Source organism: Siniperca chuatsi, linkage group LG18, assembly GCF_020085105.1.
Source record: "Siniperca chuatsi isolate FFG_IHB_CAS linkage group LG18, ASM2008510v1, whole genome shotgun sequence".
Lineage (NCBI taxonomy): Eukaryota > Metazoa > Chordata > Actinopteri > Centrarchiformes > Sinipercidae > Siniperca > Siniperca chuatsi.
Genome location: NC_058059.1, coordinates 20,432,510 through 20,459,813, shown reverse-complemented (window position 1 = coordinate 20,459,813; position 27,304 = coordinate 20,432,510). Strand labels below are relative to the sequence as shown.

Genomic DNA, 27,304 nt, shown 5'->3' with positions numbered 1-27,304 from the left:
TCATTCTTTTCAGATCAGAGATCAGTGTTGCAATTAAGTGTTTGTAAAAACAGAGACATAAAACACTTAACATGTTTTATTTGGTTTTATTGAAATGATGACAAGGCTGAGGAAAACCTTAGAAAGTGTCACAGAAGTCGTAACTGGTTTATAAAGCAGCAAAGCGTCGGTTTCCCATTTAAAGTTGGCCACTGCAGCATCACACAAGCTTTCTGGGCATGAATCTGGCATTTAAAAAAAACAAATAAATATGGCATCTAAACTGAAGGTACAAACAACTTACTTATAAAGGCATCTTTCAACTGGAGCAGTACCTTTTTTTTCTTATTGTAACTAAAGGAAAGAATATTAAGGCATTGGTTTTATTGCTTTTTATAAGCTGTGTTTTCTTGGCAGTGAGTTTTCCAATGTTGCAGCACACCAAGGCTTTAAACTGTCTTAGCACATGTTTGTTATTATATTTCACTAGTCAACAGGTTTGATTGTCAAAATAGGAAACAAATGAGAAAAATTGGCTTTGATAAAAATCTAGTAGCACACCGTGTTTAGTGCAAAATCCTACAGGAAGCCCGTGTAATTATTAAAGCTCTATTCCTATTGGCTTCATAACGAGTATAAAGGCATCACTGTAGCATGTGAGACAAAGTGAATTAAAACACTGCTTCATCGACCTGTATCCCTTTAAAAACAACTAAAAGTAAAAAAGAAACTCCTCGTTTTCAGGCCTTATTGGCAGCTAAAAAAGTCTTATGATTAGGGCGCAGTGCTTGTGGCAAAGCAGTGGGGTCAAAGGTCAGGGCTGATAGGGAATGAGGGTCAGGTGAGATCTCACAGGGACAGTTCAGCCATAGCGCGCTCCAGGGGGTCGCTGGTCCAGTAGTCGTGGTCCCAGCCCAGGAACCAGCCGGTGAAGGTGGGCGGCTCGAAGCCCTGCTTGATCTTGACGATGGGTGTCCTGCGGTCTCTGTTGGCCGGATCTGTCTCGATGTAACGGGCCGCTGAGGATAAGAAAAGCTTGAATTAGTGCTAGTCATAGAGTAAACCTGAATCACAAATGCACAGCAGAATAAGGTGTAGTTAAACAAGCAGAAAGGGAATCAAAATCTGATTGTATTAAAATTTCAAGACGTGCACTGATCAGTTTTCTCAATGAGGGGCTATAAACAGCCAAACGTGTTAATGATGTGTTCGAAGAAATTCTGCCAGTGACACACTGTAAAAATTGCGCTTCTACAAATACTGAAAAACTGTGTAAAGAGAAACTTGATAGTATAAACAAACAAACAAAAAAAACTACCCTAAATGACTTAAGTTTTCTTGAAACTAGGTAGCTGTGGCTCAGGAGGTAGAGTGGGTCAACAAGTGATCGCACTGTTGGCCTTTTCAAAGTAGCCATTTACCATTTAGGAAGCGTTTTGCTCCTGCACCTCTGGTGCCCTTAAAGGAATAGTTTTTTGGAAAATACTCTTAATCGCTTTCTTGCCAACAGTTAGATGAGAAGATTGATACCACTCTCATGTCTGTACGCTAAATATGAAGCTGGAGCCAGGAGATGGTTAGCTTAGCTTAAAGACTGGAAACAGGGGAAACAGTTAGCTTGGACCTGTCCAAAGGTGAAAAAAATCAACCTACCAGCACTTCTAAAGTGCACTAATGAACACGTTATACCTCGTTTGTTTAATCTGTACAAAAACCAAAGTGTAACATGGACAAGCTGTGGTTTTATAGGGGATAATGAACTACTTCTCTTGTAGGTGCAGTAACATCCTGGTATCTCTGCTGGTTGGCTGGCAACCTCAGTTACTAGACAACTCTAGGAAGTCACTGCTCCCAGCCAAGAAATATATAAACATATAACCCCTGTAAAACCCACAAGATGTTGTTTATACAATTCAGTTTTTGTACAGATTCCCCAAAATACATGAATAAGAAATTATTCCTTTAAGAGTAAACCCGAAAACATCCCATTACATACAAGTTGTATCCTAAAATAAGGCTCAGCCAACTTGTTTCAAGAATTTTCTCTGAACGAGTGTCGCTTTTCTTAAAGGTTCTTTATGTAACTTTCAGAAAACCCTTGTTAATAATGACACCTGCACGAGCATCATCCTGGGCATCGGCCAAAAGTAACATACATGAGACTGAACACTGAAATGAACACTGAATGCTGGAAAATTATTTTGCTATGTTACCTAGCTAGCAGTTTGTCCGCGTTAGCAAGCACGCTAACGTTAGCCAGCTAAAACCACAGTATCACAATATATTTCACATGCTTTGCAGTAATGTTAGCTTTGACTTTGGACTTTGTGTTTGACTCTGTCTTTCGGTGGGTGCCGGTCGTTTGTAAGTGGACTCTATTTCTAAGCCAAATTCAGCTAACGTTGCACACTGTTGACACTGTGGGGAAACGGAGAGAGAAGCCACTCGGGAGCGCTTATAAACGTCACATCTTGGATTTTCCCGGAAAAACCGACCCGAGTCCTTTACATAGAAATCAGGCTGTTATAGGCAACCTAGAAAGTCGGGGAAGGTTTCATTTAGCTTAAGTGTAGTTACAACCCGTTCACACATTGACAATAAAAAAGCGATTTAATACATGTCAAAAACTACATACAGTACCTTTAACTATCTGCCTTAAATTGAACTAAATTTTAAATATAAACACAAGATTATCCCGCTGACACTGTATTTAGTTCTTACAATAAAGATTGTGGCGTTAATCAATTCAATAAACTGAAAAGATAAAATAAACTTAAAGATTGGTCTCATCCTTAAAATAAGTGAAGCCATTTAGCTTTCTCTTGGTAGACTTGGTCGATGTTTGGAGATTTGGGTGCGGCAACCATCCAATCTACCTGCAGTCCTCAGACTTAAAAACCTAAAGAGTAACTTAACACCAGTCTGAAAAACAGTGTTTTGCTGCCCTCCCTGGTTAAAAGATTCAAGCCTAATTTACCTCTAACACAACCACACCCAAGGTGTGGTCACAGATGTGCTTTGTTGCACCTGTAACCACACCCAACAGTGATGTTACTGGGAGCTGGAGTACACCTGTACATCACTACAGCAAGGAGCTAAGTTAAACCACTGGAAGTCAGTAAAGACAAGATTTTCAGGGGGTGTTAAGTTACTTTTTAAAAACAGATTGTATATTTTACTAAGAAAAGTCAAGACCAGTTATCTTGAAACAAGTTTAATAATCTAATACACATACGGTGCTAGACAAGATTATCATTAATAAGAAAAAATTGATTTTATGACTCTTGACTTGTTTCTTTTTTGTAGTGCAGAGTATTTTCTTGATGTGCACGATTTAAATATTTAGTTGTTTTGTATATTAAATAAGCAAAATTCTAATGTTTGATGGGTTAGAAAAATGATGAATATTCTTTAAACTATCTCAGAGAAGTCAGTGGAGGAGGCCAAAGGATTGTTTTGAAATAAATAAAAATGGAGGGAAGTTCGAGTGGTATTTCCTTTTTTCACTCTTTCTGTTTCACAGGTCTACATGATTTCACATCATATCTTAATAAGATATATGATGCTGAGCTTACCAGATGCCATTGCTTCAGTCTTCTCTTCTTCTTGGGCCTCATTTCCGATCCAGACGAACACCTGAAAATGGGAAAGTTTTAAGCATATTTGTTCCTTTCACTGCAGTAACTCTGCTCTGAGTCTGTGTAGTACGGCTAAAGCAGTCAAAGCTCTGGTTTCTTTACCTGCTCCCAGGTGTCGAGGATCATGACATCATCGGTAGCGAGGTCGTCTTGGGTCATCTCCCCAGGTACCTCCTCAATCTGAGAGGAGGAGAGGGATTTAGTGGAGCTGCATTGATGTACTGCGCGCACAAAGAGCTTTGGAGTGTTCAGAAACTGGCGTATGTATATTTTAGAGACGATGTGCTTTTTATTCAGTCTAAAGGGTCGGATCACTTTTGAACTTTTTCTTTTTTCTAGTGGAAAGTGGTAACTGTGAGTTCTGTGGATTATCCGGAGTAACTAGTTATTAATAAGGTCTCAGCAGTGTTTATCTCAAACCCTTCCTATCTGCAAGGCCATTTACCAGAAGGGTTCACTTCTGTGAAATGATCCTTTAAAACAAGTGCTCAAACCAAAGACTTACGATGAAGTTTCCAGTCTTATTGGAGCAGGCGAAGAGTCTGGGTGGATGAGTGTCCATCTTGTCCTTGAGTCTGGTAGAAGTGCGATATTCTGTCTTTCCTCCCAGGGCCTCCCAGAACTGATCTGTGAAGAGGACAGACACACTTCAAGTTATTATAGTTTTATGTATTTAAACAGGAAAAAAAGAATACAAACACCTAAAGGGCTTAAAACAACAGTTTGACATTGAGGGAAATATGCTTATTTATTTACATCTGTCAGTTAAATATGAAGCTACAGCCAAGAGAGACGATTAGCTTAGCTTAGCACAAAGACTGGAAACCACTGATGTATTAAGGAGAAACTGGAGAGTTGGTGGTAATTCTCTGTGGGTTTGTCACTATGAGCAGTTCCTTTCACATTACCATTGTTGATATAAGAAATATTGATTAGTGCAGCTTTAAACAACATACGAAATGTATTGTTTTTCAATTAATATGAATCACAAGGTGTAAAAGTGTCAAAGTTAACTGCCGCTAACATACTGTTTTACACATCATTTACCCTGTGACAAATCCAACATGTTTCCGTATTTCTGGACATGTTTTGAATAGGACAGGTTATAAACTATCAGCTTAAGCTCACAGAAATAAAATGTTGAATTTCTGTTTTGTTGTCTTTAGCAGCCCTGAACTGAGGCCAGCCTTTAAAAGCAGGGTGTAGAGCAGCAGAGAATCCAGTTTCTTCTTGAGCTTTGAAAGCAAATCACAAGATTACTGAAAACATCTAAAGGGGTGATGCAATCAAGTCTCCTTTGTTTTAATATAGATGAGCGCAAGCACTTACTTTAGCAAAAAATACAAAAAAAGAAAATATTTAGCTTCACATTAAAGCGCTATTTTAACAGCTTGACCACAGTTTGTAGCTGACACAGGTACAACTCTCAGTACGTTAACTGGTATTGGGTTTCAGTTTGACTCAAAAGCACAAAAGATGAGAAATTGTTATTCTGTGTTCATCCCGTTTCCTCACCAGTCTCTCCTCCCTCGGGCAGCTCAGAGGCCGACACTCCCAGGATGTCACACAGCTGCTGAGCTCCCTGCTTCTCTGTGTCACTGGCACCAGCACCCACCCACAGGAAGGAGCCTCCGGGGGTCACCAGAATAAAAGCATCATTGGAGTTCAGGTGGGATGACACTGCGTCAAGCTGCATGGATGCAGAGATATTGTAGGTTAACATGTGCAGTTCAGGAACAAATACACTTTTTTAAATACAAATTTCCGGCACTCTTAAAAAGACTATAGAGGACTCAGTTTCCTGTTTAATCACTTCATTCTCCCGAACTTGGCGATACTGGTTTGTTGTAGGCAGCAACCAGACCTTATTGTGCTTCTACAGGTTGCTAAATTGACAACCACAGTGATAATATAATATCAGCAATAAAAAAATTATGTTTTCCTTTTAGGCATATTGACCAAAAACCACAATGAAAATACAATTTTTACAAGCTATTTATCTATTACAGTATTGAGTCGTCCTATTAAAATGTAAAAAGTAAGTAAAACTAAAAAATATTCTACTAATGGAGTGGGATTAATTTGTAGAATCAAGAGCAATCTACTGTAGCCATTAACCTTTTTTTTTCAAGACCAATAATATTAAAAAAAAAAATTTCTTTAAAAAAGGTAACTCCCCAAAGACACAAAGAAAATACTTTTTCATGTTTTAAATCAAAAAAGTCTTGATGGCTAAACATGAGACAAAGTGGCTTTTTTTTGCTGTAGAAAACCTGACTGTAAGAGTTTGGAAAACTGTGTTGCACTAGAAAAGCAGAAAAGTGTGTGTTTTTGTTTTTTTTTTTGGTCTGCAGAGATATTTAATGACATGGCTGGTGTTATTACAAATATATAGTTTTTTTTTTTTTTTTAAAAAGGCTTAATTTCCTAAAACAGCTGGGCACTGTAGTTTTAACAAATGTTACTGAAACAGGAGTAAATAGTGCATTTGTTCGGGACTATTTTCAGCAGCGGATTAATACACATTTGGTGCTCTAGTGAGTATTTCCAGGTATGTGTGATTGAGTCAAAACACACTACAGTGGCAGTATTCTTTATAATGAAGGAACATGTCACCCGGTGCAACAGTGTGGCTCATTTACGTGTTTTCAATAGTTTTTGGACAACAATGGAGCTCTATGGCACAGAGCAATAAGATATATCAGGCTCAGTACTTGTTAGTGGGATCAATTCATTGTTGGCTTTGGTCTTTTCAAGGGATTGGCATTGTTGACAGGGAGAAAAATATAGAATATCACCAGACGTATTCCTTAACAACACCTCTTGCAGTGGTAAAGTTAGAAAGCGAATGATGTATGTTCTCTTACCTCCACAGCTCTGGTGTGTCCTGCTGAGTTGGAGCGCACCTGGAAGAGTCGAGTCTCTGCAGGAGCGGACTGACCTCCTTCTCTGGACGTGCCTCCCTTGTACACCACCATGGGCTGTCCTCCAAACAGACTCATCAGATGGGTCGGCTCTTTTCCCTGCACCACCCTCACCTGGTACACAAATGCCAAAATTTAAACTGTAGAATGATAAGATGGATGTTACAGTAATACCTGCAGCAAAATACCTCATGCAGTTTTGACATTGTGAATTATCCCAAGGTGGTGCAACCAAATCACATCAAACAGATCCTTGTTGTGTCTTGTGAAATATGCATATGTGGAAAATGTCTGCTGTAATCCCGATGACAGACACACGATGGCAGCATGGAGCTGAGCCACGTGTTCACTGTCTGCGTGGTGCGTTTGTGAAATGAGGACAGTGAGTGATGACGCAGGTTATGTCTAAAACAGTATTATGAGTCTCTTTGGTCTGTAGCTTTTGTCATAAATATTTATGGCTGTCAAATGGTGAAAGTAGTTCTCCTAAATCACAGCAAATTACGCTAATGTTGAGTTTACATGAGAGAAAGAAGAAATGATGATTAATCATTGATGAGTTTACATATTGTAGCCCACAGTCAAACGCCTCCAAACTACAAACATAACTACAAACATTCCCAGCACTCTTTGTGCATCCTCTGGTATGATATGAAACCGTCTGTCTGTCCGTCAAATATTTGACCTTTTTTTTGTGGATATTGATATAACTTCCTATTTCTGGGCATTATTGTGTAGTTTGGGTCTCTCTCTGGGTATCAAACCTCGATACCTTGCTGGCGCCGACCAAAATGTGCCTGTACCACCATGTGCCTGGCTTCTTTTGTTACATGAAAAACCTGTCTCTACTCCTCATATTATCATTTTGGTGTCAGTACTAAAACTCCCAGCCCTAGCCAGGTAAATTAAAGTCAAGTTTAGTTTGACAAACTGTGAATACAAAAGGGATTTTTGCAAAACAGCTGTTCTCTGTTTTGAAAGTGAGAGCAGGGAAACATCTGGAAAAACCAGACAGAAGTTTTGCAGATCTGCAGAAGTTTTACTGCACTTGAACGTAAAGGATACGTTTACAATTTTTCAAGTCTGTCTTAAAACAATAGTCGGATGCCCATATAAACATTGAAACAGTTTCCCCCCAATGTAATCTTTCTCCCTGTTCACACTGGCCATTGAGAGATCCATTTCTAATGTGCTTCTAATGTGCGTGATGGGGGACAAAACCCACAGTCCTTCTGTTTAACTGAAGTAAATATGAGGCTTCAACTTTTTCAGTTAGATATATCAAGTGAGTATCTTCTTTTTAGTGCAAAATCCTCTCTATCCTTTAACACACACACACACACAGTCAGCCACAACATGAACATGAAGGTTGTACATGCAAAGTGACGACACACGTGAGGGGTGACGTGCGAATGCAGAACACAGAAATGAATGAATGGCGACTCACATGAGTACAGAGCCAGGACTCACTCTAAACAACTCGAAGGTTACAGACTGACATTGCTTTCTGATCTCCACAGTTATTTCCAAACTCAAACGTTAGCACCCACTGACACGTTAAGTCGTCATGATGTCGTTCTAACAACAGGTCAGAGCAGAGTTTCGAAACCGGGCTGTTATTTATGTGGAGCAGACAGAGGAGGAGGGAACCTCCCATTAACATCCACATTGGAATGTCCTGTTTGTGTTTGACCGAGATGGTTTCACTGTAAATTTGATTTAACTCATTATCACATTCATTTAGTCTTAAAGGAGCCAGAAAAAGGAAGATAACAGCCCCCTTCGAAATCAAGATATTGACATTCATCTGGAATGTGAGAAGAGAGGAACATTTTCATTGTTTTGCTTCTTTTGTAGCTGGTTCTGGACAAAAATCATACGAGTCATTTTGGGAGGATGAGGAGCAGGGGAGGGAGGGAAAATACCTGAGTGGTTATAGGAGCACCAACAACCTGAAGACACAGAAAAGGTCGTAAACCAAGGAGGACAGAAGCAGCAGCGGGGAAACCATTAGGTAGAGGAGACAGAGTGAAAGGATGTAAAGGTCAGGGAGGATGTGACTGCGCTGAGTAAGCCAGAGGAGAGCACAGACTTTAATAACATGAATGATAAGATGAATATAAGCTCATGAAAACAAAAAGCCACTAAAGGAACAATGTGTTTTACCTGCACAGGACCGCCGCCAAGCTCTTCATCCAGCTGGGCGCCGAGGATCGCCGAGGCCCCGATTTCATCCTGACTGGAGTCCATTCCCTGCCTGGGGAACAATTAGAATGCATTATCTTTACGCTGAACATAAGGAGAGGCACAGACTGGGGCTCGGTATGTGCTCACAAAACAACTCCATATCCCACCAATTAGAACTGAAATTGGAAAAAAATGACTTCTATGTTCTTTTCTTAGAACAAACTTCAAAGCACTTTTAATTTTAACACGTGGTATTGCTAAATCAGCTCAAAAGATGGCTACATTTGATTGTAATTGCTTTCAAGACTTCTAACAAAAACTCATTGTGCGTCTCTTTGATGAACGAACATGCTGAACGCATTTTCTTCATCATAAAACTAAAAATGATACAAAACAGGGACCCACTCATAATTCATTTATCATAATTTGATATATACTCTTTTTTTCAACATTATAATATAAGAAGCACATTTCCAGCTCTGAGTTCTGACTCCTCTCAACACAGCATCTTAATCATTAAATCCTCCTTTAATCCTACATCTCATAGTCACAATTCAAGCTGGCAGTTATATGTGTTATATGTATTGTACTCTTATAATTCGATGACACCCAACTTTGTGATTCAGGCAGTTAAGACGGGAAATACATTTTTACAACAAAATCTTGCTTAACTCAGCTTTATCTGACGTCAAAGTGTTAGTCTCTCGCATTCTCACCACATGTAGATAATGTGTCCCTGACGTCCTCCGTGATGGTAGTTGTAAAGGATGATGTAGCTGTCTCCACCGTAGAACTGTCCGAATGCAGACGGATCCACCGGCACCTTGTCGGATCCCTCAATACGCCAGATCTGTCAAGAAAATAACAAAGAATTTCTCTGTGAGAAAATGTAGGGACTATTTTTACTACAAATGACATAATATTATATTACATAACATCTACAGTATAATATAATGTAACATTGTAAACCTTTTCTAGATGCGAAGCTCCTTGTGTAAATCCCTCACTAATTCACAAATTTCAAAAACGCATACACATTTAGCAGGCTGTGGATTCTCCCCAAGAGGGAGCTGTTCGGTCATTGTCATTGTTCTATACATGGAAAAACATGTGCCCCCTACAGGATGGGGAAGTAATAGCAGCAGCTGAGACCTTAAGAGTGTTTTTCCTTCCTCCCAGGCAGCCATTAGTTTCCATTAATTTCTGTACTCTTGAAATTAGTCCTGTCTAGATGGTAACCCTGGATTTGCGGAAACTCTCACGAGATTTAGGCAACAAAACTACTTGGTTAGGTTTAGGAATGCGCACAATGAAGAAACAACATGTACAAATCTCGCGAGGGTTTCACAAATCCAGGGTTACCATCTACACATGACCCTTGAAAATAAACTTTGTTGAGATAAATCAAGGCTGGCGGGTGCTGGCTGGTGCCCCAGGTCATCAAGGTAGTACTAAAAAACCTCTCTGAGATAGAATCACACTGACAGTCAGTACAGGCTCTGTCCTCTCACCTGTTTCTCTCCGCTGCCGTCATCCACCATGCCGTGCTGGGCGGCCATGGCGGGGGAGTCGTGCAGGCTGGCGGCGTCAAAGGGCACCTTCTCGATCTTGGCGATGCTGTTAGCGATGTAAGCCACGCCCAGGCCCTCTGTCTGATCTTTGTCCCGCCAATTTTTGAAGAACTGTTTGAAGAGCGGCGTCTCTCCCATCTCTGGCAGGATCTGGACCTGAGTGTGTTTGGGGTAACCCATCTTCTTGATGAACTCGTCTGCTGCTTTCATTGCTTCCTTTCGCTCGTCCATGTTAGCATCTTTGCCTGTAAGGAAAAGAAAAGATGTGAGGTAAGGATTGTTAAATCAAGCGAGAATATATATAAAAAAGAAATAGTGATATGAGTAGAAGAACAGTTTCTGAGTTGTATATCGAGCTAACTGTAGAAGTGACTCATAAAAAACAGTTAACATGATTGGGGATATGACAGCCAGCAGCTGGTTAGCTTAGCATAAACACTGGAAGCAGGGGGAGACAGCTAGCCTTGCTCTGTCCAAAGGTAAAAAAAATCCACCTACCAGCACCTTTAAAGCTCAAACGTTATATCTTGTCTCTTTAATCCGTACAAAAACCTAAGTGTAAAAAAATTGACGAGTCACCCGGCAACCTCAAGGTGACCACTGCGTCTGGTCAAGAAATAGACATAACCGCTCTTAAAACCACAATTTGTTGTTTTTACGCTTTGGTTTTTGTACGGATTTAACATATAACGTGTGTAACTGAGCTTTAGACGTACTGGTATGTGGATTTTTTTTTTTACCTTTGGACAGAGCCAGGCTAGCTGTTTCCCAATCTTTGCGCTAAGCTAACAGGCTCTAGCTTCATATTTAGTGTACAGACATGAAAGTTGTATCAATCTTCTCATCTAACTCTCAGAAAGAAAGCAAATAAGAGTGTTTCCCACAATGTCAAATTATTCCTTTAATTTACTTTGAGGTAAATATCATTGTAGTACAACCTATGCTAAAGGGAACATATGGGGAATCCACTGCAGCACCCTGCACTGACCTTTCCAGACAAAGATCTTGCCATCGGAGCCGTGATCCAGAATGAAGCAGTCGCCGGACTCCAGGGCGCTCTGGGCGAACGGGTTCTCTGCTGCCACCAGCGCAATGGTCATGCCTCCACTGGCATTGGACACCTGCAGGAGGGGACGAAGGAAGAGACGTTGATTAGAGGCCGGAGGTGTCACTTGTGTGAGAATTAACAATCCAAGAGCTGTTGAAAGTTAAAGGTTGTCCAGCCTGCACTGCCTGCTCCTGGGTCTTTTAACCTGGTAAATATCAGCTGCCATCAAATCACTGTCACTTAGAAATGATCAGTAAGTAGAATTGTGAAGTTAACATGGCTGAAATTAAACTCTTTTAGAGACATAAAGCTAATTGTTTAGATTTTTCACAAATTCTCACTGAAAGTACCCAGATTTTTCAAAAGGAGATTGGTTTAAAACAATTTCATGTGTAATTTATGTACTAAAAAGTTAGATTTCCTGCTCCCAGAAGACAGCGATCACCATACTTAAGAGTGAAAAGGGTCTTCTTGCAGCAAACAAGTAATTGCAAAAATGAAGAGAAGCACTGGGGGGAAGTACAAAGGAGCTGCTGATAATGGATCCTCTCATTAGTCCCTCTAATTTAGTTTAAAAAAAAAAGAAAAATGGTGAAAGGTGGTGGTGAGTTTGTGCTTCAAATAGTACTTTTAAAATCAGATTCCTGGATTTGTATTACTGAATATTGTATTTTTGCACTATTACTATGTCTGCATGTACAGTATAAACAGCAGTGTATATTTTAATTAGTCCTGCCTCATAACATAATTTTGCACATAACTTTTTATTTATTGTATACTAAAAAAGAAAATTATTTCTAGCAATTTGCACTATCTTTGAAATGCAAGACTATGTTTCATTGTGTTTAAATATAATGATAATAAAACTGAATTGAACAGAATTTTTACCTGGTCTGATATTCAAAATACAATTTAAAAAATTCACAAATGTTTATTTCAAACTGAAAAGAAATAATGAGCCTTTAACAAGAGATTTAGAGATATTGAAGAGAAAATGACAGCATGTGTATCTGTGGTGTTCCCACTTCTCTCACCTTGTAGAGTTTGGCCCTCTTCCTGTTTGAAGCATCAGCTGTGACGTCATCAGAGGCTCCGACAGGCAGATCTGGTTTAGGACCTAACACCTGAGGATAGGAGCAGCGATTTTAACACAGAAGTCCGTTTAAGACTTAATTTGTTCTCATAATTCACTTATCTCACCTCTAACATCTTCTCTCTCTCCACCCCCTCTTCACAGACATAGACTCGGGCCCTCCCGCTGCGCTCGTTGTCACGGATACCCTTGGCGACCTGAGTAGCCTTCAGCTTCTCAAAGCGGTTGCTCTGGGAGCCACACCACTGGTAAATCTCCTGTACAGCGAGAAGAAGAGCAGATTGCAATGTGGGTGAATAAAAAAGGTGGAACTTACATAGTAGCATTTTGTGTTTTACAAAAATTAAGACCACTGAATGGATCCAAACAACCTCACTGTGGTGGTAACAATCACATTATATTATTTTGTTTATCTGATATTGATCTGCTTCATCTGCTCAGTCTGACTCACATTTCCCAGGTCCAGGATGAAGCAGTCTCCCTGGTTGAAGCTGTCCCAGCTGACCGCCACCTCCGTTGCCCGGACAACACGCCGACCTTTGACCTGGAGCACCCGCTGCACAACCACCTCGTTAGTGACAACGTGTTTGAACCCAGACGCCACGCCGCCTTTCTGAAAGATAAGAGTTGCATTTCAAAATAACATACCTGCCCTTTAAGACAAATCAACAAAATTAAATACATTTAAAATATATATATATATATATATATATATATTTTAATAGCTATTGGGAAATTGACTGACAAAATAATGCCATCATAACAGACTGGATCTGCTATTTTAAAGATACGGAAAGAAAAAAAATGCAGTTTATATTTTAAAATATGATGAATTATGATGAAGCTATAAACATGACATCTTACCATGTATGTGATTCCAGACTTGAAGTAGCCAAGAAAGGTTTTGGACTCGTGTCCCTGGACTTCCCGGTACTGGATGGGTTGTCCCCCAAGGAAGTCGTCCATTTGGACTGTAAAGATGGCCGCCGAGCCACTCTCATCCTGGGTGCAGAAATCACCTGCAAGAGAGGAACCACAGACGTGCTCCATATTAATCCTGGTCCTTATTTAATCTCAGTAGTCATACTGTACATCTACACAGAGAGACACATTTTGTGTTTGACAAATTCACTCACTGAGGACTTAGTGAGTCAGCAGATCGATAAGCGGGAGCAGCAGGGGGTCAGATCCCAGCGGACACATTAATACATGCAACGGTATTCTATTTCTGGTCACACAGAGTAGTTCAGCAGCATGTGGCAGTGTTACATCAGATCCTGTTTATTGGTAAATGCTGTTTCCATGATCAATCAAGCTAACTAAAAGCACATGAAATCAATGGAAAAAATACATGACTCAGCTTCTCGCTGTCCTGTTTGCTTTAAGCTAAATCCTAAAAAAATGACCCGGTCAGATACATCATCATCAGTACTAACCTACAGGACTAATCTTTAGGTTAATTTAGGTTTTGGCTGATCTGAAAACCAATCTGACCCCTTACTTTGGCTTAAAATACAGACACTGACATCAATTTGAATTTATAATTTAAAAGTGAAAATGACATGAATTTTGCTGTCCAGATAAAACCACGTATGATTATATTGTTGAAAGATTAAATTCACCTTAATGGGTTGAGAAAATGATCCTACATCTAGTGTTCTACAACATACAAAATAGTGGTAGAAAGTAATTGCTGTAAGTACATTTTCTTATTCAGATTCTACATACGAAGCACAGGATCAGTTTATACAGTTGGAATATAGTACCTCCATTTATATTTTTTTTCATGCTTCATATTGTACTTGTAAAGTAGTTCAAATTAGCTTTACCTCAACAATCTACAACATTTGAACACTGCTTAGATGTTAGATGCATCAGTGGTAACAATCTACTATATATATATTTATACATACACAATCTTAGTGGATTATAAAGAGGCCATACAGCATGAGTAGTTTTACTTTTGATAACATTTTGTAGATAAGATGTAATTTTAATTAAGTAATATTTTGAATCCAGGACTTTAACTTGTAATGGAATATTTTTACAATGTTGTATTGCTGCTTTTACTTAAGTAAAGAATCTGAATACTTCCACCACCGACAATATATTTGTTTGTGTGTGCTGAATGTTGGTGCAAAATGGTCTAGACAAAATCCCAAATGCATCACATGTACTTTAGAAACATAAAGCACAACAGCAGCAGTGGAGTAAACACCGCTTTGTCTGTAAACACACAGTGTCGATTGGTTTTTCACAATTTAAGTGCTTTTGTTGACGTGTTTTTCACTCCTCATCCTCCCAAATGCACCTGCAAATTGTCATCAGCAGCAACACCAGAGTGAAATTACTTTCCAGAAGCACAGATACAGATCCTCATCTGCTTTGCAAGTCAAATATGATCGAAGCTGCACTGGAAAACTAAGATCAGCTCTTTTACGTTTGGCCACATGTCCATGGAAACAAGAAAAATACACACCAAAAAAAGCAAAATGGATCCAGAAATGTTTGCCTCTTGTTGCTTTAACTATGTATTTAATATGCTGCCTTTAAGAAGAATCCTTTTTTTCTCATAAGTATCATCATTTGAAAATGGTGCCTGCAAACTTTATACTTATTTGGTCTGTCTTAGATTATCACTAAGACGTTGAAATTCTCTTTTTTTAAATAGTTTTTGGGGTGTTTTGCACATTCAAGAAGTGCTGGATGACAATTAAATTAATTCCTTGTTTACTTTGACACACACACTATATTACATACATATTTTAAAGCAAATATTCCCTTTAACTCTGCTTATTTCTCTGTAATAACATATCATAACGTCCGTCTCACTGCACTCACCCAACCAGTAGTGGAGGTCGTACTGCAGGTGCCCGGAGCGCTGTTTGATAGTGTTGAGGATGAGGTAGGCATCTCCAGTGTAAAATCTCCCGTACAGATTCTCAGGAACGGGCACCAGGTCAAAGCTCTCCACCCTCCACACCTGAAGGCCCGGCTTCTGTCCGGCCTTCTCAAACTCTGGGTGCTGCACTGCCATCCTGCAGGAAAATCACACACCTGAGATTTAGTGCTTTTCTACTCTACAGGCCTAAACATACAGGTGTGCTCCCGTGGCAACAAGCTGTGGTTTTACGCTCCGGAACGGTGGTCGAATACTGCAGAGGTAGGAGTCGTAGAGCTTTGTATTAAATTGAAAGTGAGACTGGGACTGCCTAGTTGTGAGACTTTACTCTGGAACACATAAAGCCACTCCCCTTATGGCTGAGTTGTTGCCATGGATCCAAAGACAAAGTTTAGGGTTATAAGTATATATTAGTGCGCAGCAGGGTGAGTCACTGGTGCCCTGTGCTCAGGGTGTTTCCTCTAGTGAGCAGGAAGAGGAAGTCCTGGCAGCTATGACTCAGGTGCTGTCATTACTGCCAGTGAGGGTGGCAAAACAAACACTGTGTACAATTATATATAGGAAAAGACTTGTGTATAACTAGATATTTTTGTTCCTCAATTTATCATAACTATATACACACAGCCACAAATATCTGGACACAAGAGGTGGGAGATATGGAGAAACTCTGCTACCACACTATATCTAACTTTGTTTTTTCTTAAATTTGTCACCCATAATATAATAACTTTTCATTTGAGAATATGTCTATAGATGAAATAACCAGATCGGAATGTCTGTACATTTGAGTCTTGGACTCGAGTCAGGCTTGAGACTTGAGTTGTAAAGACGTCTAGTATTGTACTAAAATCTTAAGAATATTGAAAAATAAATATAACATGTAAAACACTATAAACACAACTTTGAAGTGCTGCCAGGTCTTTCAGGTCTGGATGCTGACCATTAAGATCAGGATAGCACTTTCATCATAGCTCGGTAATAACATGGTAATAGGAGGGTAACAGTAATAATACAATGATATACACTCACCGGCCACTTTATTAGGTACACCTTGCTAGTACCGGGTTGCACGCCCTTTTGCCTTCAGAACTGCCTTAATTCTAAGTGACATAGATTCAACAAGGTGCTGGAAACATTCCTCAGACCATTTTGGTCCATATTGACATGATAACGTCACGCAGTTGCTACAGATTTGTCGGCTACACATCCATGATGTAAATCTTTCGTTCCACTACATCCCAAAGGTGCTCTATTGGATTGAGATCTGGTGACTGTGGAGGCCATTTGAACAAGTGAACTCATTGTCATGCTCAAGAAACCAGTTTGAGGTTATCTGAATTTTGTGACATGGCTCGTTATCCTGCTGGAAGTAGCCATTAAAGATGGGTAGGCCCTGCACTGCGGTCATAAAGGGATGGACATGGTGAGCAACAATACTCAGGTAGGCTGTGGCGTTTAAACAATGCTCAGTTGGTACTAAGGGGCCCAAAGTGTGCAAAGAAAATATCTTCCACACCATTACACCACCACCATCAGCTTGAACCGTTGATACAAGGCAGGATGGATCCGTGCTTTCATGCTGTTTACGCCAAATTCTGACCCATCTGAATGTTGCAGCTGAAATCAAGACTCATCACACCAGGCAAATTGTAACATCAGTTTTTGACAATGTGAAAGGGGTCGCTCGTATATATATAACCTACAGAGAATTATCACCCGAATCTGCAGCCCCCCTTGGCTTTATGGAGCTTTATATTGCGTTTCAGCTCATTGTTTAGCTGTCCAAATGAATGCTAATGTTGCTCCATAACCGCTGGATGTGTAAATAAGCAACCGCTAACAAGTTCACCATGTCAACTTAAAAGTTGATGATATGTCAAAGCCGTCCTTACAACTGGTTTCCACTGCCACCAAGTCAGTAGAGGTTTGTATTAGAGTATTAGAGGTTTGAATTCTGGTTTATTACAACTTGGGTCCTATTTTCAGGGTTTTGTCTTCTTCCAGATCTCAGCACTTGAAGGTACCCTGTTGAGTTTTTGACCACTAGTAGCGTTATGTAGCAAGGCTTTTAAAAACATTTTGTTAGTTTCTCTTGCGCACAAGGGTGACTCAATACTAAGTCCTGCTGATGGTTTCACGCAATGTGTTTTGGTGAGAAACAGCGAATGTAAACATAACTGCTGACGAAAAAACTCCACAAGGTGCCTTTAACTTGGTAAGTACGTTATCATAACTGATCAAAATCATGGCTATGAAAATAACCAAATATCCTTTAATACATTTTGTTGCTAACACTTTTGTACTTCAGTAAAGATTTGAATGCAGGACTTTTACTTGTAATGTAATATTTCTACATTGTGGTCTTGCTGCTTTTATTTGAGTAAAAGATGTGAATACATCTTCCACCTCTGGCAACTTTTTGTGGTTAGACATAAATGTTTGCAATGTCAGATTACACAGTTTATACCGTGAAGCAATAGCATTTTCATAAAATATGCAAAAGTGAACAGATATATCTTAAGAGATTCTGCAGCAGACGCTAACTCACGATGACTCCACACCACGTATGTGTTGCTCCCACAGGAAACACTGCAGAAAGAGCGCAAACAATTTCTCTGAAGTGAAGCAGTGTTCTCAACTTAGAACCTCACCTCTCTGAAAAGGGCTTCTGTGACCTCATGGTGCATTTCCTCCTTATTTTACAAATTTGTTTAAATAATGATGTGCTAATAAGACATTCAAACCATCAATGCTCTGAACTGTAAAGAGCTGTTAATAAAGCTCTGGTTCAGGTTTTAGAAAAAATTAAAAACAGGAGGTCATGTAGTTCAAAATGAACACAGAATCCAGTTTCCCGCAGGAATGCTGCTTGGACCAGCTGCCTCTCAATTTGCATGACTAACTGTCCACATTGGAGCACGATTCGGCCATTCTTCTAGGCGGCCGTCTGCCCACAAACATGGCAGGAATCTGCTCCTGACCCTGGAAAAGGGAAGTGGCTCAGAATTCGCGTAACCAGGCCAACAAATGTGGGGTTCCTTTTTCCCCATTTCTGCTCTCCTCTTATGTAACAGCCTCACTGCACAGTATTTTGTAGCTATGGAATGTTTCAGCATGGAAAAGTATTTTCACAGTCAACTTGACAGTATGGAGCATACGCAGTCAAATCAGCAAAAATGTACCCAAACAACTGGGTAACCCGGAGTCATATGAGGTCATACACCGTCTGAACTTCCATGACTCTGCAGAGCCTGCGTCCAGGTTTGGCTGGACAAAGAGAAACTGGGGCTGCTGTGCAATTCCACTGGAGCCATTATAGCTTGATGGAGGATGTGGAAAGCTGAATTTTCCTACAGTGGTTCTAAAGTAACCTGTTGGAGTTTCCAGCCTGGATAAGCTTGAATGCCACAAAAGTCAGACAGCAAATCTGCTGCGTCTGTGGCCACACAAGAATATTTAACTAAGCCTTAGGCGAGTAGCAGCAATCTTAATACCAAATTTGTCGATCCGGAAAACAAATTTAGTTTAAAGGGAAATAGGGTTACGCTGATAAATTGATTTAAAGGATTTCTCACAAGGAAACACTGAGCGCTTATATTTTGGGACATGGAAATGATCAAATATGGAAACTATGAATACTGGCACATACAGTTATCAGTTGTCTAAGGATAGAGGGTGTCATATGCTGTGGAGATTTTAATTCTTATTTAATTACTATGAAAGTTTTTGATGTGAAATGTTTGGCTTATAGGCAATCCGGTGTTGATACAGATCCAGCATATTATATCGGTGCATAGCAGTTAAGGTAAGCCTCAGTCACTGTTTTCCTAAGAGCCGTGTTTATTAAAGAACAGCGAGAGTTCCTGTTGGATCTCTCTTCAGGCCAGTGATTGGACAAAGTGGAATGGATAGTCGAGATAAGATGGTTCAGCCCTTTAGGTAACCAAAATCTGTGTGTTTAGTAGTAAAGTATACAATGCATTTCATCATGTTCAATGTACAGTAGGTAGAGAGATATACTGTATATCGTCTGTAATACTGTGGAATTGTCTCGACACAAATATCAGAAAAAGAAAAGCCGCCCAGTTATCGGAATTACTAAACTTAAGGAATAGTTTAAGCTTATTTTTTTCCCCTGAGAGTTAGATGAGAAGATTGATACCACCCCAATATCTATGTGAGTACGAAGCTGGAACCAGGAAGTGATTAGCTTATCTTAGCATAAAAACTGAAAGCCAGGAAAATAGCTAGCTTAGTTCTGTCCAAAAAAAACAAAACAAAAAACCAGCACCTCTAAAGCTTGCTAATCAAAAACGTTGTATCCTGTTTGTTTGATCAGTACACAGACAGTAATGTAAAAACAGCAGGGTGCAGTGACTTCCCAGAGTCTTGTTGTCACAGTGAAGTTGCCATGTTCCACAAGAAATAGTAACAACACTCCCTCTAAAACCACATATTGTTGTTTTTTCATTTCTGCTACAGATTAAACAAACAAGATACATCGTATTATTAGTGTCAGCACTTTAGAGTTGCTGGTAGGTGTATTGTTAATCTTTGGACAGACCCAGGCTAGCTGTTTCCCCCTGCCTCCAGTCTTTACGCTCAGCTAGGCTAATCACCTCGCGTCACCACACACCTAACACAGAGACAGGAGAGTGGTTTCGATTTTCTCATCTCATGCTTGTAAAAAAAAAAGCAAATAGGTCAAGCGTATTTCCCATAATGCTGAACTATTCCTTTAAGCAATTTCTATGACAATAATGAGTTTAGTGACCCATGATCCCATAATCACATTTGGTGACAAATCCTTATCACTAAGTATACCCTAAATGGTTTGAACATCTAAAATGCATCTAAATGAGGTAGCTACCACATCCTCCAAACTGCTAGTTCCTAAATATCTGTGGAGCCATCTAAAACAACTGCGGTGAGCGAATACAATAACTCTATGTTCCCAAGCATCTGGTAATAAATCAGTAACTTCTGCTTGAGTTGATATACAGTCATTCATTAAACTGACACACCCTGCAATATGAAAACAGCTTGCATGCAGAGATCTGAGCTGAGCAAAGGGACCCTCATTAACACAGAGACGGATGTACAGCAGAGAAATCTTCTTTAATTTGAAACCAAGTCTCTGAAGGGAACATAAGGCATATTAGCGCCTAAAACTGTGGTCATGATGCAAACATACAGTATGCCAGCATAGAGAGCAACAGGAAAACGTGTCACTTCAGGTTTCACGTCGTAACCACACTTGAAGTAAAGTTTTACATCATTGTTTCATGACAGAAGTACCAATGTAACCCATTCAATCCCCATGATAAATGTTCAAAAACATACTGCATATGTAGCCCTCAGATTGCCTGAAAATACAGCTGCTTTTTCAAAAAAATCCTGAAACATCGACTTGTTCAAGAAGTCTTTTCATCCAACAGCAGCTGCGTACCTTTACTCTGAAACATTTTGCCCATTGAAAATATTACTTTTGTGCGACTTCTTATTCTGAAGATCTTTGCTTCTGTGGCACTAAATAAATATGACTGCCTTTGACTGTGATCTTCCCCTCTGATGGAGTGAAATATTCTGTCTGTCGCCGCACATCAAAGCTGTTTTATCCCACGGTTAATACTGTGTCTGTGACTTAATAAAGCAAACATCAGAGGGGATACACAGCATCTGAATCACCTCACACTTTGAAAAATCAAAGCCAGTATTAAAAAATGCAATAACAGCTCTGACAAAAGCCAGATAAAAAAGAAAATCTAACAGGAATGAGGGAGAAGGTTGGAGATAGTAGTTCAAGACACAATGAGTTTTAGTTTTGTAATATTTTTGTGCTACGTTTTGTTGAATGAAGGGCAGCAGCTGAGTAAAACAAACATTAACATTAGTTTGTTTGACTCAACACACACACACACACACACACACACACACACACACACACACACACACACACACACACACACAGACACAGCTACGAGCTTAAATAGAACAGGTCACATGACTGTTGTTTAGGGCTTCCTCACAGGCATGCGCGGAAAAGCAGATGGTGTCTGCAGGCCAACCCACACCTCTGCAGAGCTGGAGGTATTCGTCGAGTTTTTATCCCCTCACTGCAGGCTCTTTGTCCCCCCCTTCGCCTCCAAATACACACGGAGTAATTCTGTCATTCCAGCCTCAGTTATTTGGTCCCCTCCCCCATTTTTTTTGTACCAGCCTGTCTTTTGTGTCTGCCTCCGCTTGAGGCCTGTGTGAAAACTCCAAACTTGATCCACCGTGCAGATAGCAACAGTGGATTCATATGATAAGAAGTTTTTTAAGCCCTTGTGATTTGTCTGCTGGTGTCCCACTTCAATAACAAGCACATGATAGTTATATCTGTGAAATCTGAATTTTTGGGCTTCTGTCCTGAGTCCCCCCCCTCAAAAAAAGAGATTCTTCCTTCAGGAGAGGCAATTCTTGATGACTCATTTTCTCCATGCATGCGGCTCTCAGCCTCTCGAGGGCTGTGCAGTTGCCCTCCAGCTTGCTAACAACAGATAACACTCTACACAGACTCAACTCTTGATTAGCCGCTTGGCTTCCCTTTCATCTATTTACACAGTGTAAGGCAAAGACAATCAAAATGGCTGTTGACTCTGTAAATAACCGCTCTGATATATGGACGATTATTAAAAGATAAGAGGGGGTCATTTCAGAAACAATCTACCTGAAAACACGCCTAGGAGTCAGCCAGGGGCGAGATACTCTGTAACCAGTTCTGTTGCTGAATTAATCATATCAAGCATATAAACTCATATTTCGAACAAAATGGCATCTTGTTTTATTGACATTGGCAATGCATTCTTATAAAACAGAAATTTAGCATGTGATTTAACTAGAAGAAACAATGTGTGTTTTGAGTCAGGGGTGTGGCCGTTTTTTTCCTCAACTGGAAAAATCATTGACTATATTGAAGTTAATGGGAAACCCCCCAACTTCTCTCCTTAAATACAGTGTCAGTAAATATTTCCTACAACAGAGAGTAGAGATTTTGAAAGTTACTGTCTCGTGTAGAAGATATTAAGGCTTAAAGAAGGGTATGTCTGAGGTCTTGCCCCACCCAACCACGGCCCATTTAACTGTCCAGAAAATTACTCATATGAGCGTTTTCTGATCTGCCACCTCGATTGTTAAGGTCGGGTTAAGTTTAGGCAACTAAAACTACTTGGGTACGGTTAGGGAAAGATTGCCTTCAGGTCACACACTTCATCGTAAGCACTGATTTGATTTTCAGGCCAAAAGACATCTATTGGCATTTTTGGTTAAAATTGGGCTAAATTTTGTTGAAAAGTTAAAGGTCTGTCTGTCTATAGTCAGTTATATTTCATATCGTATATTTCAAAATGTAGTTAGGACCTGCTTTACACTGAAATGCAGTAATTTAAATGCTGAAACAATGGTTATAGGTAACCTAGACAGCCCCAGCTTTAACATCTTCTGACCTGCAAATCACTGTTTACTGGGTTTGAACATGGAGGCTCCAGCAGGACATATATTACGGCGCGCAGGAGCCTAAACTTCAGGCTTCAAAATGTCCCCTTAGAAACCGTCTATGTTTTTCTACACTCTTTTGAGCCTTGACAAGGCATTTTGAGAAACACCTAAAAGTAAGTTGCAGTGCTAAAAATGACACCAGAGATGTGTTAAACATGATGACATTCGAGTAAAACAAAAACAATATTTAGTTTCTTCCTTTTTCCTTGTTCCAAATACGGAGAATATGTTCACATACAAACATCCACCCATGTTCAGCTGTCCTGCACCCGTAGACAGAAAGCGTGCACGCAGTTGTTTGAGGTTTAGCCTTTATCTAAATCTGCAGTGGGGTGTAGTGCTGTTGGTGGGTTCAGGCATTCCGTAATCTCTGTCTTTCTGACAGCTGAGTGTGGATCTGACACAGCACTTTCTGGTTGACTAACAAAGGTCTGTCTATATCTTCATCATACACACACACACTCAGACACGCACAAACAGACAAACCTATACATCACACTGCCTGACGCACTCACCTCACGCAGCTGTAACAAGCTGCCACATAAAGGATGTTGTGACTAACTTCCCCAGTGAACAGTTCCACTATTTGCTTGTGTGTTTCTATGGCAACCACAGATGTCTTTAAATAGACATCTGCTGAGGAAAATCTCACAGGTTTTAACTGAGATGCTCAAACTATTTACTTGACTTTTTTACTACAATGCAGCAAAACACAGCATGTTAAATGTTGCCTTGGGTTTGGTATCACATCATGGCAGCCTGAACTCACTTTAAACAGTTATGGGAGTATGTGACCAAGCCTGTGGCCAGTTTAAGTGGAACCACACAGCAGTTTTAGTCATCTTCCAGGGTTTCCACTGCCTGTCCATATATGGCAGCAGCTGCGTTGTACTTTAGACAATAAAGCAGGGTTTACACTTCTTTGAATGAGCTAAACGAAAATAACTTAGGTTCAAGTAAACCATTTCACATGCAGAAATCCAAACGCAATATACTGTACTTTCACTCTATACACCCTTTCTTCCCAGCATATCAAACCTTTATTCCAGTCTACATGGAAAGTGACGGTTCATTTCAAATTAAGGCATCAAATTACAATCTGTGTAATCTGTGCTGCAGGCTGTATTGTTGCTTTTGAGCAAGTGGCTTTTAACGTACCTGAGCGCGTAGGTTGTGATCGGGGACGGACGGGCGGTTGTGGACCTGATTGAGCCGCGGTGAGCGCTTCTAGCTGCAGTGGGAGCAGAGAGGCGTCGAGTCGGCGGGGCGGCGGAGCGCACAGCCGCTGTTTATGCTTCTGGACCGGGACACTCCCAGTTATGACACTCCCCTGGCCTGGCTGCTGCACCGCCTGCGAAGGAGCGGCCGACACATGCGCGCGCACACGCGCACTGATGTGTTTATCAATTTGTCTCACCACTTTTCTATCTATCTATCTATCTATCTATCTATCTATCTATCTATCTATCTATCTATCTATCTATCTATCTGTACAATGACTATTAAGCCTACTTTTGTGAAGCTTTTGTTGCAATGATGATTCTTTTAAGATTGTGTCATAAAGGTGAACATTTTGCTCTAATTAGCCTAAATAGGTAGGCCTATATACATTTAACAGGTATACATTCAAATAACTGCCTCGAAAGTTAGAGATTTAGCGTCTCAATAAAAAAAATAAAATAATACTAAGGTGTTTTTTCTTGCAGGGCTTGTACATTTAAGCTCAGCCAGGACTGAGTCTACACTTCCGGCCTCCAACAGAGTGTCATATTGAACAACAGTGCCCCTGCCTGGTCCTGGTGTGCCACTAGATGCTACAACACAGGCAAACCTTTACACTACTGTCATGCAGTTTCATGTTTCTGAGCAAAGAAAATGCATTTGTTTTGCTTATGAATATGTAATACTCATACAAATTGTCACAAATTGTGACTGAAGTATAATCTCCAGTTGCAAACTAAAACTTATGCATGATACACTATTATTGTAATATCTACAGTAAGAGTCTGAAAGCATATTGCAAAACGTTACTTTTTAGGCGTTTAATTTTAATTGTAGAAAGTTGTGTGAAAACTTGAAAATTGCCCCAGACATTGAGGATACTGATTGGCCCTGAGCCACAATGTATGATATCACCCCAAATTCAACATTTTAACAATAAAAGTTATTAACATAATTGAATGTACTTTTTATACCAGTGATTATGGTCTCTTGTATTATTACAGTAAGTAACATATAGCTACTTTTACCCTTTTAATACGTGAGCATGGTCACATTGAAATCTTTCTAAGTGCATTTAGCATTTCCCTTAACTGACACTACCTGCACTGTATGCATATCTGACAACAGAAATCCACCAGCGTACTCACTGACCTTGCAGGTTAAACTGACTTGTTGTTGTTGTTGTTGTTGTTTTTACAAATTGATTAGTAAATCCCATAATATTTAAGTCATCATTGTGACATTACAGTAAAAGACAAACATCTATTGCATGAATTACTTGTGTTTGGAAATCAAAACACAAATTCAGACATTGTATTGTCTTTTTGTAATCATGTTCTTTTTGGTCTTTTTTGAAAAAGTAATATGCTAACATTTAGAATATGATGGGGAGAGAAATGAATTGATCCCCAGCAGTCACCTGGTGGCCCTTTACCTTACTGTAAACCCACATAATCAAATCTGGGTGGCCCTCTAGTGGACAAAAGACAAAAACAGAGCAACAGATGGTTATTTGTATTCATCCTTACTTCTGGAATACCTATTAGACAAATGTGAGACTGAACAATAAAGGTAACAAGAAGTAACTTAACAGGACATTTGATTGGAGTATTGTGAAAAATTAGCAATCAACTGTCAAATACAGAATGTATCTATCTGACTTTTCCTCTTTTACTTCATCTATGTTATTTATGTACTATTAAACAAAATTAATATATGCTGTTGTAGAGTGATTTCTTACTGTATCTTTTTCTTAACAATATCTAAATACGGTGCATGGCAACATGTTCCATTATAGCAGCAGGAAAATATTTTTATTCTCCTTGGGGACAAAATGTTAATAACAGATTTGTGCAGAAACAGATACTGTGTATCAAATTACTCTCACCGATGTACATTGTCTATGTCAACCAGTTTCTAAAATTAGGAGCTGTAATTTATGCACACACTGAAGGGCTCCAGTCATGGATGAAAACATCCCAACAAGAAAGTCTTGTTTTTTTGGCTTGCTGTTTCAGACAGCAACACAAGCTGCATTCAGCTGGACAGGAAGTCCCCCAAGCCTCAATAGGCAGAGCTGTACTTGAGACTTGAGACTTGGACATGAGTTGGACATAAAAGTTAGCTCACCTAAATCACAAAAAAAAACATGTTTTCCCACAAACCCCTACAGGTAGCCATGCATATAGTTTTGACTTTATTTGCCAAAATTATAACAAATTTGTCAGCCTAAAACAACGTTTTAATTAGTTTATAGGACAGTTTCTTACTTTGTTCTAATAATTCATGCTTTCTTATTTGTTCACAGGGATGGCAATGTTAGTCAGTAAGTCTGTCGGTCGGTCCACCACTTTCATCCAGACTAAAATATCTCAATAACTAGATGGATTACCATGAAATTTTGAAACAGACATTCATGGTCCACAGAGGATGACTCTTACTGACTTTGGTGATTGCCTGACTTTTCCTCTCACCATCAGCAGGTTGACATTTTTGTTGACATTTCTTGACAACGCCATCAGCAGGTCAAACTGATCACTTATGAAATATCTTAATATCTACTCAATGGATTAGCACAACATTTTGTAAAAGGCATTCATGGTTCCCTGATAATGAATCCTGTGATCTTGACTTTTCCTCTAATGCCACCATGAGGTTGACATTTATGGTTTTGAGTGAAATGTCTCAACAAATATTGGATGGTCTGCCATGAAATTTAGTTCACACATCCATGTTCCCCTCAGGATGAATTGTATTGGTGATTCCCAACACCTACTAAACTAATGACATTGATTTTCAGGCCAAAAGACATCTAGACATTTTTGGTTAAAAATGGGCTAAATTTTGTTGAAAAGTTAAAGGTCTGTCTGTCTATAGTCAGTTATATTTCATATGGTATATCTTTCAATATGTAGTTAGGACCTGCTTTACACTGAAATGCAGTAATTTAAATGCTGAAACAATGGTGATAGGTAACTAGACAGCCCCATTGAAATGGATACTTCAAGGTGCCACAGTGGCGCTTTCACTGTGACCAAATGTTACTGAGTAACAAAAGAACTACACTGTACTGTTCTTGAGTGCTTTTCAACACAAGAAATATAAATACTTAAGTAAAATGTGTATCAAGTAACAGTATTACTGCCTGACTAGGACAGTTCATCCCTACTAGCGAGGTGTCTCTTCATCTATGTGCACGCGC

At 39.6% G+C, this 27,304-nt stretch overlaps 1 protein-coding gene across 2 annotated transcripts; it reads right to left on the bottom strand.

Moving 5' to 3' along the window:
- Nucleotides 1–70: 70 nt before the first annotated feature.
- Nucleotides 71–24,202, bottom strand: gsna (gelsolin a). Of its 2 annotated transcripts, XM_044173495.1 has the most exons (17): nucleotides 24,040–24,202; nucleotides 15,282–15,478; nucleotides 13,305–13,459; nucleotides 12,892–13,053; nucleotides 12,548–12,697; nucleotides 12,382–12,471; nucleotides 11,288–11,420; nucleotides 10,240–10,544; nucleotides 9,445–9,578; nucleotides 8,708–8,798; nucleotides 8,467–8,493; nucleotides 6,485–6,655; nucleotides 5,133–5,307; nucleotides 4,123–4,244; nucleotides 3,720–3,797; nucleotides 3,555–3,615; nucleotides 71–998 (listed from the first exon to the last, which is right to left on the bottom strand). In XM_044173495.1, exons 2-17 carry the CDS (start codon nucleotides 15,475–15,477, stop codon nucleotides 829–831), a joined length of 2,220 nt encoding a protein of 739 aa, XP_044029430.1. In that variant the 5' UTR covers nucleotide 15,478; nucleotides 24,040–24,202; the 3' UTR covers nucleotides 71–828. The 2 variants fall into 2 exon arrangements, with proteins under 2 accessions (XP_044029430.1, XP_044029431.1); XM_044173496.1 differs by lacking the exon at nucleotides 8,467–8,493 and having other exon boundaries at nucleotides 24,040–24,201.
- Nucleotides 24,203–27,304: the final 3,102 nt, after the last annotated feature.

What these genes read in the sequence shown, in the direction of transcription:
- gsna (XM_044173495.1), bottom strand. Translation starts at nt 15,477, where the DNA reads ATGGCAGTGCAGCACCCAGAGTTTGAGAAGGCCGGACAGAAGCCGGGC. An exon ending in TCATCCTGGACCTGGGAAAT is followed by an intron (nt 12,698 to 12,891) that starts GTGAGTCAGACT and finishes CTCGCTGTACAG; the next exon opens with GAGATTTACCAGTGGTGTGG. An exon ending in GACACACCAGAGCTGTGGAG is followed by an intron (nt 5,308 to 6,484) that starts GTAAGAGAACAT and finishes GCATCCATGCAG; the next exon opens with CTTGACGCAGTGTCATCCCA.